The sequence below is a fragment of the Aquarana catesbeiana genome, linkage group LG12, assembly GCF_042186555.1.
Source record: "Aquarana catesbeiana isolate 2022-GZ linkage group LG12, ASM4218655v1, whole genome shotgun sequence".
NCBI lineage: Eukaryota > Metazoa > Chordata > Amphibia > Anura > Ranidae > Aquarana > Aquarana catesbeiana.
This window is the reverse complement of record NC_133335.1, coordinates 240,103,668-240,117,926: the sequence shown is the minus strand read 5'-3', so window position 1 is coordinate 240,117,926 and position 14,259 is coordinate 240,103,668. Positions and strand designations below refer to the sequence as shown.

At 40.4% G+C, this 14,259-nt stretch overlaps 1 protein-coding gene across 4 annotated transcripts in view; it reads left to right on the top strand.

Moving 5' to 3' along the window:
• The first annotated feature begins 364 nt into the window (after positions 1-364).
• Positions 365-14,259, top strand: part of LOC141113710 (testis-expressed protein 47-like) — a 24,736-nt gene continuing 10,841 nt past the window's right edge. The window contains exons 1-5 of one of the 4 annotated variants that reach the window (XM_073606984.1): positions 365-603; positions 4,456-4,613; positions 7,530-7,602; positions 11,298-11,392; positions 13,246-13,310. In XM_073606984.1, the coding sequence (XP_073463085.1) occupies positions 4,494-4,613; positions 7,530-7,602; positions 11,298-11,392; positions 13,246-13,310 (353 nt within the window). In that variant the 5' untranslated portion in view covers positions 365-603; positions 4,456-4,493. Of the gene's footprint in view, positions 758-4,455; positions 4,614-7,529; positions 7,603-11,297; positions 11,393-13,245; positions 13,311-14,259 lie in introns of all 4 variants that reach the window. The other 3 variants (XM_073606982.1, XM_073606985.1, XM_073606983.1) reach the window with 3 other exon arrangements.

Below are 14,259 nucleotides of genomic sequence, written 5' to 3'. Positions count from 1 at the left end.
GTCTGGACAAGGACCTTTCATGGCAAGACCACCAGAAATTATTTTAATGAAAGCTTTAAAAAAAAAAAGAAGAAAAATAAACTGATTTTTTTTTTTTTTCTGCTAAAGAGATTTTAGCTATTTTAATTTCATCGACTTTACGTCATTTGATAGCAAAGTGTCGCTCTGTGTGTATGTATGTGTGTGTATATGTGTATGTGTATGTATATGTATAATATATATATATATATATATATATATATATATATATATATATATATATATATAATTTTTTTTTTTTTCTATGTGTATTTGGTGTGAATTGCAGGACGGTGATCTTGGAACAATGGAACAAACCGGTTTCAAATGAAGAGGGAATTAAAAGCCACAAAGAGCAGCCGGTCTCCCCACACAATACTAGAATGCCATAATTCGTGTATTTAAGGTTGTAACTCGGCAACCAGAGGAGGGCGGAGCTGCGACCACAAAATACCAACAAATCGGACAAAGGAGAGCGGGGCGCAATCAGAGTCCGGGGCCGGCTTGTTACCAGGAGACCACAATAGTAAATAATCCGCTTTTCTCACAGCTTCTACTTTCTCCTGGAATATTATTCTGTTACATGTAACTTTTCTTAACCTTCTACTTATTATCTTTTATGTAACTTTTACACAATTTTTTCATATGTAACTTTTTTTAATCCTTCAACATATTCTTTTATATGTTTTTGTTTGTTTTTAAACATTTAACAATTTTTTTTTTCTTTCAAATAACCCAGGTCTGTAAACTATTTTACAATCTTTAGGAAAATGTATTGTTGTTTAACTTTTTTTTAACCCTTTACATATCTTTTATGTAACTTTTAAACTTTTACATAGTATTTTTATATGTAACTTTTTTTTTTTTCTTTTTACGACAATTATTATTTTTTCTTTATAATAACCCAGGTCTCTAAACTATGTTATAATCCAAGTGTATTTGCAGAATATTATTCTGTTCAATTTAACTTTTTTTTTTAACCCTTTTAAACTTTTACATAATATTTATATATGTAACTTTTTTAACATTTAATTTTTTTTTTCAAATAACCTAGGTCTGCAAACTGTTTTACAATCTTTAGGAAAGTCTATTCCTGCAATATTATTCTATTAAATTTAACTTTTTTTTAACCCTTTTACATATTATCTATTATGTAACTTTTAAGCTTTTACATAATATTTTTATACATAACTTTTACTATATAACTATATATATATATATATATATATATATATATATATATATATATATATATATATATATATATATATATATATGTATGTATGTATGTATGTATGTATGTATGTATGTGTGTGTGTGTGTGTGTGTATATATAACTTTTTTTTTTAACAATTTGTTTTCCGTGTGTGTGTGTGTGTATATATATATGTATATGTATGTGTGTGTGTATATGTATGTGTGTATATATATATACATAATATATATACATAATATACATACATATACATAAACGTTTTTTTAACAATTTGTTGTTGGGTTTTTTTTTGTTGTTTAATAACCCAGATCTGTAAACTGTTTCACAATCTTTAGGAAAATATATTCCTGCAATATTTATTCTGTTAAATTTAACTTTTTTTTTTTTTAACACTTTTACATATCTTTTATGTAACTTTTAACCATTTACATAATATTTTTATATGTAACTTATTTTAACATTTAACATTTTTTTTTCTTTCAAATAATCCAGGTCTGTAAACTATTTTACAATATTTAGGAAAGTGTATTCCTGTGATATTTATTCTGTTAAATGTAACCTTTTTTAACCCTTTAGGCAGGGTTCACATAAGTTCATTTTTTTCCTCATTAATGTACACACAGCCCCCCATATTGTACACACAGCCCCCCATATTGTACACACAGCCCCCCATATTGTACACACAGCCCCCCATATTGTACACACAGCCCCCCATATTGTACACACAGCACCCCATATTGTACACACAGCACCCCATATTGTACACACAGCCCCCCATATTGTACACACAGCCCCCCATATTGTACACACAGCCCCCCATATTGTACACACAGCCCCCCATATTGTACACACAGCCCCCCATATTGACAGAAAACACAGAATTGTTGACATTTTTGCAGATTTATTAAAAAAGAAAAACTGAAATATCACATGGTCCTAAGTATTCAGACCCTTTGCTGTGACACTCATATATATATAACTAAGGTGCTTTCCATTTCTTCTGATCATCCTTGAGATGGTTCTACACCTTCATTTGAGTCCAGCTGAGTTTGGACTTGATTAGGAAAGCCACACACCTGTCTATATAAGACCTTACAGCTCACAGTGCATGTCAGAGCAAATGAGAATCATGAGGTCAAAGGAACTGCCTGAAGAGCTCAGAGACAGAATTGTGGCAAGGCACAGATCTGGCCAAGGTTACACAAAAATTTCTGCTGCACTTAAGGTTCCTAAGAGCACAGTGGCCTCCATAATCCTTAAATGGAAGACGTTTGGGACGACCAGAACCCTTCCTAGAGCTGGCCGTCCGGCCAAACTGAGCTATCGGGGGAGAAGAGTCTTGGTGAGAGAGGTAAAGAAGAACCCAAAGATCACTGTGGCTGAGATCCAGAGATGCAGTCGGGAGATGGGAGAAAGTTGTAGAAAGTCAACCATCACTGCAGCCCTCCACCAGTCGGGGCTTTATGGCAGAGTGGCCCGACGGAAGCCTCTCCTCAGTGCAAGACACACGAAAGCCCGCATGGAGTTTGCTAAAAAAACACCTGAATGACTCCAAGATGGTGAGAAATAAGATTCTCTGGTCTTATGAGACCAAGATAGAACTTTTTGGCCTTAATTCTAAGCGGTATGTGTGGAGAAAACCAGGCACTGCTCATCACCTGTCCAATACAGTCCCAACAGTGAAGCATGGTGGTGGCAGCATCATGCTCTGGGGGTGTTTTTCAGCTGCAGGGACAGGACGACTGGTTGCAATCGAAGGAAAGATGAATGCGGCCAAGTACAGGGATATCCTGGACGAAAACCTTCTCCAGAGTGCTCAGGACCTCAGACTGGGCCGAAGGTTTACCTTCCAACAAGACAATGACCCTAGGCACACAGCTAAAATAACGAAGGAGTGGCTTCACAACTTCGTGACTGTTCTTGAATGGCCCAGCCAGAGCCCTGACTTAAACCCAATTGAGAATCTCTGGAGAGAACTAAAAATGGCCGTCCACCAACGTTTACTATCCCCCCTGACAGAACTGGAGAGGATCTGCAAGGAGGAATGGCAGAGGATCCCCAAATCCAGGTGTGAAAAACTTGTTGTATCTTTCCCAAAAAGACTCATGGCTGTATTAGATCAAAAGGGGCTTCTACTAAATACTGAGCAAAGGGTCTGAATACTTAGGACCATGTGATATTTCAGTTTTTCTTTTTTAATAAATCTGCAAAAATGTCAACAATTCTGTGTTTTTCTGTCAATATGGGGTGCTGTGTGTACAATATGGGGTGCTGTGTGTACAATATGAGGGGCTGTGTGTACAATATGGGGTGCTGTGTGTACAATATGGGGGGCTGTGTGTACAATATGGAGTGCTGTGTGTACAATATGAGGGGCTGTGTGTACAATATGGGGGGCTGTGTGTATAATATGGGGGGCTGTGTGTACAATATGGGGGGCTGTGTGTACAATATTGGGTGCTGTGTGTACAATATGGGGTGCTGTGTGTACAATATGGGGTGCTGTGTGTACAATATGGAGTGCTGTGTGTACAATATGGAGTGCTGTGTGTACAATATGAGGTGCTGTGTGTACAATATGGGGGGCTGTGTGTACAATATGAGGTGCTGTGTGTACAATATGGGGGGCTGTGTGTACAATATGAGGTGCTGTGTGTACAATATGGGGGGGCTGTGTGTACAATATGGGGTGCTGTGTGTACAATATGGGGGGCTGTGTGTACAATATGAGGTGCTGTGTGTACAATATGGGGGGCTGTGTGTACAATATTGGGTGCTGTGTGTACATTAATGAGGAAAAAAATGAACTTAAATGATTTTAGCAAATGGCTGCAATATAACAAAGAGTGTGTATATATGTGTGTAATTTTATCAATTATTGCTTTTAATAAACCCAAGTCTGAAAAGTATTGTACAAATTTTAAATAAAGAAAAATATTTTTTTAAGTATTTTTTTTTAACTTTTAGCAATTATTTTTAGCAAACCGAAGTCTGTAAACTGTATTACAATCTTTATGAAAGTTTGTTTTCCTTTATAAATATAAAAAAATGTTTTTATATGTCACTTTTTAATGCTCGTTTTAATTTTTAAAATGTTTTTATATTTAACTTTTTTCTGATTTAATTTAACATTTTATTATTATTTTTTTTTTTTTTTTAACTAAACCCTGTACATAATTAAAAAATTTTTAGAAAATAGATATTTTTTTTTTTTTTTTTAGCAACAAAAAGGAAAAATTTCCTGTGTGCCCTTTAAAAAATGTCAGTGAAGTCTCGAGAACAGTCATGGAAGCCGGAAGCCACTCCAGAAAAAGGCATAAGTAGTTATTTTCATCAGCTGCTCAACAAGCGGATGGTCCTGAATTCGAGAGATGACACGGTGAGTGAGATTTTTTTTTTTTTTTTTTGCTTCTTAGATTGCTTCTTAGATTGCAGAGAATTTAAATCCCCCCCCCCCCCAAAAAAAATCACCTTTTCTATCACAAAAAAAAATCACCTTTTCTATCACAACCCCCCCCCCCCTCCCCCAAGTATACATTCTCCCCCTTACTCTAAATCCCCCTCCTAGCACAAATAAAAACAAAACTAGCCAAATGGGACTTTAGATGAGGTGGAAGAGGTAGGCACACGTGCACAAAAACTGCAATAAAGATTGATTTATTAATACAGAAACTGTGTAAACAAAATGGGAACAGCAATAAGTGTGCGTTACCTGGCATAATAGCCTCGTTCACAGCATGAGTAAAAAAACAAATACAATTGCAATACAATCAGTTTATACATCCATAAACAGTAGCTAAGTCCATGATGAACCTTAGGACTGATAAATACGTATACATATACATTATTTGATATTTAAAAATCCCCAAACATGAATAGAAGCAGTATGTGCACATGAGGTGGCCAACTGCGGATGCCCAGCAGGGTGGACATGCGGGTAGCATCGGTGGTGCCCTACGCGTTTCGCGAGTCTGTTCTTGCTCATCAAGGGCAGATGCGGGTTGGGTTTTGTCTGTAACAAAGATATTGAAGTAATGAGTATATGTGAATCCTTAAGTAGATCAGGGCAGAGGAGATGGTTGGTGAGCGAGGTCAATTCTGTAAAGGCCTCATACTTGCCAAGAGGCTAGGCTGGATCACCATGACACTGGATGCCAGGATGGCGACCACGAGCAGTGCCGGTTTGGGGGCTGAGGGGGCATTGCAACCGGCACCGCACCGGCAAGATAACCAGGACGCACGACACGGACTGACAGAAAAGCATCTGGTCTGTGGTCAAAATGTGTTGATGGGTCAATCTGGAAAAGGAAAAAGTGTAAAGATGCATGAGTCTCAGCGGATATATTGAAACCGAATGATCGTATTGCAATTGTATTTGTTTTTTACTCATGCTGTGAACGAGGCTATTATGCCAGGTAACGCACATTTATTGCTGTTCCCATTTTGTTTACACAGTTTCTGTATTAATAAATCAATCTTTATTGCAGTTTTTGTGCACGTGTGCCTACCTCTTCCACCTCATCTAAAGTCCCATTTGGCTAGTTTTGTTTTTGTTTAGGGATGGAGGTGCCAGAGGGGTCTCTCCAGACCAATTCCCTCCTCTTTTCCTCCTAGCACAAATATCCCCCCCATCCTCCCTCCTAGAACACCCCCCCAATCATCCTTGCTAGCACAAATCCCACCACCCCCCAAAAAAAAGTCTCCTAGCCTAAATCCCCTCCCCCCTCTGCCTTCTAGCACAAACCCCCCAAATCAACTATCCTAGCCCAAATCCTTTTTTTCCATCCCCCTCCCAGCACAAATCATCCCCCTGAGTCACCACTCCTAGCACACCCCCCCAAATTTCCCTTCCTAGAACAATTTCTACCCCCTGCTGCCCCCCAAGTTCCTCCTCCCAACACAATTCTTCCCCCTCCCCCCCCAGTCTCCTCACGGTGCCCCTCCCTCCCACCTCACATGATATCACAGATCCCAGGGCAGCCGCCCCTCCTGCCCCCCACCCCTTGTCCCGGCCCTGGAGCCAGGGGCAACAATAGACATGAGCAACAACTCATGGGTTCCAGTTTATTTATTCTCAGGCTACTATGGAAGCAGCTAATCAAGCATGACTGGTGATTGATTAGCTGCCGTGAGAGTCGGGGGGGGGGGGGGGGGTTTGGGGGTCTCCATAAAGAGAACCTGTCACCTGGCCATGCTTGTTAGCCCCCTTTGTGGTAGCTATAAAGTTAAATGAAAAAACAAAAAGTGTTAAAAAATCTAGATAGTAAAAAAAATCCATTTATGTCTAAAAAAAAAAAAAAAAAAAAAAAAAAAATACAAAAGAAAAGTGTAAAAAAGGCCCCATGCCCCCCCCACCCCAATGCAAATGGGAGCGTAAAGAGCGCATGTGTATGTAAATAGCAATTGTGCCACACATGGTGAGATACCACCGCAAACCTCGGAGAGCAATAATTCAAGGGCCAGAATTCATGCTCAACTCTAAAATGATAGCGCCACCTTTTGGAAATTGTGGGCAGTGCAATTTTTTTCGCCATTTTAATAAGCATGCTTGATTTTAAGGCTTAACATGTTAAGTATTCATTTGCCTAACACAACCCCCGGCTTTTATATTTTATGGTTCAATATTTTTATTATGTTTCAAGAGGGTATAACAAACCATGGTTTGCCCACGCAGGGGCAACATTGCACCAAAGGCCCCCCCCCCCCCCCCAACGGGGCTCCTAAAAAAAAAAAAAAAATTATAAAACATAATAAAAAAAATTTAATTGGAAAAAAAAATACAAAATTAAAATAATGAAAATAAAAAAACTACTAACACCGTCCATGTTTTAATACATTTAAGTTATACGAGTTTTATTTTCACATTTACCTTTATTTATAAGAGTGTGTGTGTGTGTGTGTGTGTGTGTGTATATGTATGTGATTATATATATATATATATATATATATATATATATATATATATATATATATAATGACACACGCATGTGTTTTTATGTTAATAGGCCATCTATGGTGATGTAATAAAACTGAAATGGCCACCATTTTATTCTACAGGGCATACACTTTTAGGAAAATGTTTTTTTTTTTTTTTTTTGAGGTGGGGCTCAAAAAAAAAAATATTATACATTTTCCTGAAAGTGTATGCCCTGTAGAATAAAATGGTGGCCATTGCAATTTTCGGTAATTTTCTAGCAAAATGCATATTTTAATGTGTGTATGAAAAATAAAAAAATAAAAATTAAAAAGATTAAGGAAAAAAATTGGGTTATAATGTTGCTTACTTCTATTTTAGAAATCAATTCTTCACCGGCTAATTTTTGTGTCTACAATCTCCCCGGATCTGGCAGATAAGCGAGCCCTCGGAGGTGACTTATAGATTTCATCCGTTTGTTCCTATAACACACACTGACCACAGGGGGGCAACAGTTATGTTATTGGGGGGGGGGAGGGGGGCAAATGTCTGCAGGAAAACAGAATATCAATGTTAAGTGCCCATGATTTCTAAAATGATTTCTTGGTTTTGATTGCATTGATTCCAGCAAAATTGATTTCACTGCAAAAAGTGGAAACTCTCAATTTTGCTCATTGGGCAGCTTGGGTGAAATAATTTTTTTTTTTTACCTTATTTATGAGTTGTTCCTTGTGGAAGTTACATAGTGAACAATGGTAATATAGTGTAGGTATCAGTTGTGTGAATTGTTTTGAAAATAGTTTATTAATAGACCTCCTTAGTGTTTTTTTTTCTTTCTTTCCTCTTGTGTATTTGATTATTACTGTGCATTGTTGCTTAAAAATTTTAACTGGCTTTGGTCATTTTGGTCATTTTTTTGGCACAAATCAGGTTCAGAATATTTGAAAGGAACTTACCCTTGAGAATCATTTAAAGCCCAATCCACCCTAAAAAAAAAAAATCACGTTTATTTCACCTTCAATTTATTTTTCGCTGCAATTTTAAGAAAATTTAAAGTCTACAGGGGGTCTCCAAACTTTCTAAAGAAAGGGCCACTTTACTGTCCTTCAAGCTTTAGGGGGGCCGGACTGTGCCCAGTGGGAGTAAACAATGCCCCATCTGTTATCGGAGGAATAGTGCCCCATTTTTGTTATCTGTGGAAGGAATAGTGCCTCATCATTTGTATCAGTGGGAGGAATACTGCCCCATCATTGGTGTCAGTGGGAGGAATAGTGCCCCATTATTATTATCAGTGGGAGGAATAGTGCCCCATTATTGTTATCAGTGGGAGGAATAGTGCCCCATCATTGGTATTAGTGGGAGGAATAGTGTCCCATCATTAGTATCAGTGGGAGGAATAGTGCCCCATTATTGGTATCAGTGGGAGGAATAGTGCCCCATCATTAGTATCAGTGGGAGGAATAGTGCCCCATTATTGGTATCAGTGGGAGGAATAGTGTCCCATCATTAGTATCAGTGGGAGGAATAGTGTCCCATTATTGGTATCAGTGGGAGGAATAGTGTCCCATCATTAGTATCAGTGGGAGCAATTACCCCATCATTGGTATCAGTGGGAGGAATGGTGCCCCATCATTGGTATCAGTGGAAGGAATAGTGCCCCATCTTTGGTATCAGTGGAAGGAATAGTGTCCCATCATTGATATCAGTGGGAGGAATAGTGCCCCATCATTGGTGTCAGTGGGAGGAATAGTGCCCCATCATTGGTGTCAGTGAGAGGAATAGTGCCCCATCATTGGTGTCAGTGAGAGGAATAGTGCCCCATCATTGGTGTCAGTGAGAGGAATAGTGCCCCATCATTGGTGTCAGTGAGAGGAATAGTGCCCCATCATTGGTGTCAGTGAGAGGAATAGTGCCCCATCATTGGTGTCAGTGAGAGGAATAGTGCCCCATCATTGGTGTCAGTGAGAGGAATAGTGCCCCATCATTGGTGTCAGTGGGAGGAATTATGCCCCATCATTGGTGTCAGTGGCAGAAATATTGGCTCAAGGGCTGGATAAATACAAGCAAAAGGCCGCAGTTTGGAGACCACTGATTTAGCTCTTCACAACAACCCAGCAAGGCTGCCACAGGTTGAGGGTCCGCTGATATTCCTTTGAATCATCTATGATGAGCATGTGAGCTTTGGTGGAAGCAAAATTTTGAGAACCACCAATCTGGAAAAATAATTGCACGCTCAGAAAAAAGGAGGGGCGCTGGCAGAGCCGAGGATTGGCTACACCAGGGAGCAGAATATTTATTAGTTTACAGGTCATTGGTGTAACGTCTTGGAAAAAGGCATTACAGAGGGATAGGCATGCTGGTGACATCATTGAACTAATATGACCACATGACCATATTTGGCCAATGACATTATCCCAATATGGCCAAATTAGGTCCATAATATCACTACCGTTCCATCCCTTGGTTATACTGTTAGTTGGGTGACCCCATCAAAGTTTTATCAATAGGATTCTCAAATTTGTGGGGTAATGTGGGAAACTGGTAGAGCCAAGAACTGGCTGCACCAGGGAGCCGAATATTTACTATCTTACAGGTCATCGATGTAACGTCTTGAGAAAAGGCATTACAAAAGGGATAGGCATGCTGGTGACATCATTGAAATAATATGGCCACATGACCATATTTGGTCAATGACATTATCCCAATATGGCCATATTAGGTCAATGATCTCACTACCATTCCATCCCTTTGTTAAACGATTAGTCGGATGACCCCCATTAAAGTTTTGTCAATGGGATTCTCAATTTTGTGGGTAGTGAGGGACACTGGGGAGCCAAGGACTGGCTGCACCAGGGAGCAGAAAATTTGTTATTTTACAGGTCGTCGATGTAACGTCTTGAGAAAAGACATTGCTAAAGGATAGGCATGCTGGTGACCTCATTTAACTAATATGGCCACATGACCATATTTGGTTAATGCCATTATCCAAATATGGCCATATAGCCATATTACGCTAATGATATCAAGAGCATCATGACCACATGGCCATATTTGGTCAATTACATTCTCCCAGTATGGCCATGTGCCTATATTAGGCCAATAATATCACTACCATTCCATCCCTTTGTTAAACGATTAGTCGGATTTTGTCAGTGGGAATCTCAATTTTGTGGGTAGTGAGGGACGCCCATGCTGTTAGTCGGATGACCCCCATCAAAGTTTTGTCAATGGGATTCTCGAGTTTGAGGGACACTGGTAGAGCCAAGAACTGGCTGCACCAGGGAGCAGAATATTTATTACTTTACGGGTCGTCGATGTAACGTCTTAAGAAAAGGCATTACAAAAGGGATAGGGATGCTGGTGACATCATTGAAATAATATGGCCACATGACCATATTCGGTCAATGACATTATCCCAATATGGCCATATTAGGCCAATGGTATCACTACCTTTCCATCCCCTTGTTAAACGATTAGTTGGATGACCCCCATTATCAGTGGGAATCTCAATTTTGTGGGTAGTGAGGGACGCTGGGGGAGCCAAGGATTGCCTACACCACGGAGCAGAAAATGTATTATTATATAATTCGATGTAACATCTTGAGAAAAGACATTGCTAAAGGATAGGCATGCTGGTGACATCATTGAACTAGTATGGCCACATGACCAAATTTGGTTAATGCCATTATCCGAATATGGCCATATTACGCTAATGATATCACCAACATCTTGACCACATGACCTTATTTGGTCAATTACATTCTCCCAATATGGCCACGTGACCATATTAGGCCAATAATATCACTACTATTCCATCCCTTTGTTAAACTATTAGTCAGATGACCCCCATTAAAGTTTTGTCAGTGGGAATCTCAATTTTGTGGGTAGTGAGGGACGCTGGGGGAGCCAAGGACTGGCTACACCAGGGAGCAGAAAATGTATTATTTTACAGGTCGTCGATGTAACATCTTGAGAAAAGGCATTACAGAGGGATAGGGATGCCGGTGACATCATTGAACTAATATGGCCACATGACCGTATTTGGTTAATGACCCTCATCAAAGTTTTCTCATGGTGTCCCATGATTCATAGTTGCCCCTTCTGTCAATATTAGATGTATAAGTTTTTATTTCCTGTGTCTTCTTGTAGAATTCTGGGAGCAGCAGTTCCAGCAGTATAATCAGGGGGAGACCGTAACGGGCATCTTGCTTCTCTACCCGTCCTGTACCATCCATGTTCTTGAGGTAAGCAGAGATCTGCTCTTGAGTCTCCCCAAGGAACCACTTTTAATGTCTTGCCGTTTCCTTCCTCACACAGGTTGGAAAAGAGGGTTAAAACCAATACAATAAATAGTGGCGCTAAAAGCAATTGGCATAAACTATAAACATCACCCAGTGAATAAATGAATAATTCAAAAAGAAATGAATAAAATCCTCAAAAATCAAATGTTCCATAATATGGTTGTCAACAAAGGATGCTGCTTGACAGACTCATCCACCAAACCAGGTGCAGATTGTGACTCCGCTCCCCTATAGGTGTCAACTCATCGGATATCATTGCCTCACACTCTCGAGTTTGGCAAATATGCGTCAACCCCTTAAGAGTTAAAGTTGTTCACCTCGATCTCCAATCCTGTTGGTGGTAATCTCACAGACAATCCACATGTATAAAACAAAAAAGTGCTCCACCAGGGCGGTAACGTTTGACCAAATTTATTGAAGCGATTAAAACCTTCAAACATTGCACTCACAGTATGTACATAGTACACACGAATGTATTATAAATCTCATGCAGCAGCATTAGACTGGCATAGCGCGGTCACGGCGGGCCCGGCGTGTGATAGGCAGTATCTTACCCACACTGAAATCGAGAGAAACCGGTATGGGTAAGGGATACTGTCTCATGGGAAGCCGTGTCTGCTGGTGTGTCACTGCAACCAGGGCCGTGGATAATGGGGTACCACTGGTCCTCCTCTACGGGGCCCAGCTAGGTGAATCAGATGTGAACATGGAGAATGATCGGCGAGGCAAGGGGGCAATTACTGTAACTGATCCCCTGTATGGCTCTCTTTCCAGTGGCTGAAAGCTGGCTTCTCCTCCTTCTAACAGCAGCCCTGACTGCAACTGTTATTGAGGACCTCTGTAGGAATAGAGACAAATCTGGGTTGTGATTTTCAGTGTTCACATGGTGCATGCATTGGAGAAGGGAATTCTGTGATTTTCTGGTTGGGGAAGGCAGTGGGGATGGTAATAGTGATGGTGATGGTGGCAGTGGTGATGGTAATAGTGATGGTGGTAGTGGCAGCAGTGATGTTGATAGTGGTGGTGGTAGTAGTGGCAGTGGTGGTGATGGTGGTAGTGGCAGCAGTGATGTGGTAGTGGTGGTGATAGTGAAGGTGGCAGTGGTGGTGATGGTGGTAGTGGCAGCAATAATGGTGATAGTGGTGGTGGTGGTGGTGATGGTAGTAGTGGCACTGATGGTGGTAGTGGCAGTGGTGATGGTGTTAGTGGTGGTGGTAGTGACAGCAGTGATGGTAATAGTGGTGGTGGTGATGGTAGTTTTGGCGGTGGTGGTAGAGGCAGTGGTGGTGGTGGTGGTGATGGTGTTAGTGGCAGCAGAGATGATGGTGGTGGTGCTGATGGTGGTAGTGGTGGTGATGCTGATGGTGGTAATGGTAATGGTAGTGGTGGTGATGGTGTTAGTGGCAGCAGAGATGATGGTGGTAGTGGTGGTGATGCTGATGGTGGTAGTGGTGGTAGTGGTGGTAATGGTAGTGGTGGTGATGGTGATGGTGGTAGTAGTGTCAGTGATGGTTGTAGTGGTGGTGGTGGTGGTGATGGTGGTAGTGGTGGTGATGGTACACTGAAGTTGTAAGGTTTTTTGTTTACACTTTAAAAGCTAGAAAATATTCACCCTGTAAGAATAAATATCAGTCTGGTGCCAAGTCAGACCTTGTCCAATGGTGAGGATGTATACGGTAAGAGCTGGTTTCTGATTGGCTGCTGTAGGATCTAACCCAATGCATATCATTGGTCTCACTGGTCAATAAGTAATCCTGTATAACTGTTTGAGTTGTCCTTTGTCTCGTGTGTTTCAGTCTGGTGGAGACGTCTTGTACTGTGTGCTGAGGGATCTGAGGAAGATGAAGAAACGAGGGGAAAGGTGGGTGAGGTTCATCTTTTATGCTTTGCAAAAACAGCCCCAAAAAAATGACCATTGCGTTACACGCTATCCAGGCTCTTTCATTAGTGAATAGATGCCAATAGCAAGCCTTAAATTTTAATTAAACTGCCCTCCAATTTCTTTTTAGGAACCCCCCACCCCCCCCCCGCCATCCTTCCCCAGGGCAGGTTTATAGCTTTTGAAAAATTTTATTTGGCAGAGTTCATCAATCCTTGCCGGCTACTCAGGGATGAGCAGCACTAACAGCCAATCAGCATGTACTACATGCACGTGTGCTGAGAGAGCAGAGCCAATGACTTATCTGCACCGTCACCGTCCAATCAGCAGCCTGGGGATGGGGGGGGGGGGGGCGTGGCTGTGACATGCCCTGCTCTGCTGTCTGGTAGAGGTGCAGGAATCACGAACGTGGTCGGACAGAATTACAAATTCTTTGTCAGATAAGACACTTCACATACAGTACATGTATTCCACCCGAGTGTTCTCTACGGGACGAGTGCAGCTTTAGAAAGCTTCATATTTTAGTGAAATATCCATTTACTGGAATGTTGCATCTTTTTTTTTTTTTTCTTATCCCGGAATGCAGTAAAAAAAATATTTTTTTAAAGGCCATATTTCAGAGCCAACGTCTAAGCATATGGCGGTAATTGTGCCTCACAAAGGATTGTGTATGTCCCCCACACTTCATTTTTATTATTGTCACATTTTATAAGGTCATTTTTGAAGGGTAAAATGTGATATATGCCAAATTCTATATAATATGTTATGATATCATTATAAAATATGTCATAATAATAATTATAATACTACACTGAGCAAAATTATAAAACGCCACGCTTTTGTGTTTGCCCCTATTTATCATGAGGTGAGCGCAAAGATCTACGACTTTCTGTATGTGTTGGTGAGCACTTCTCCTTTGCCGAGGTAATCC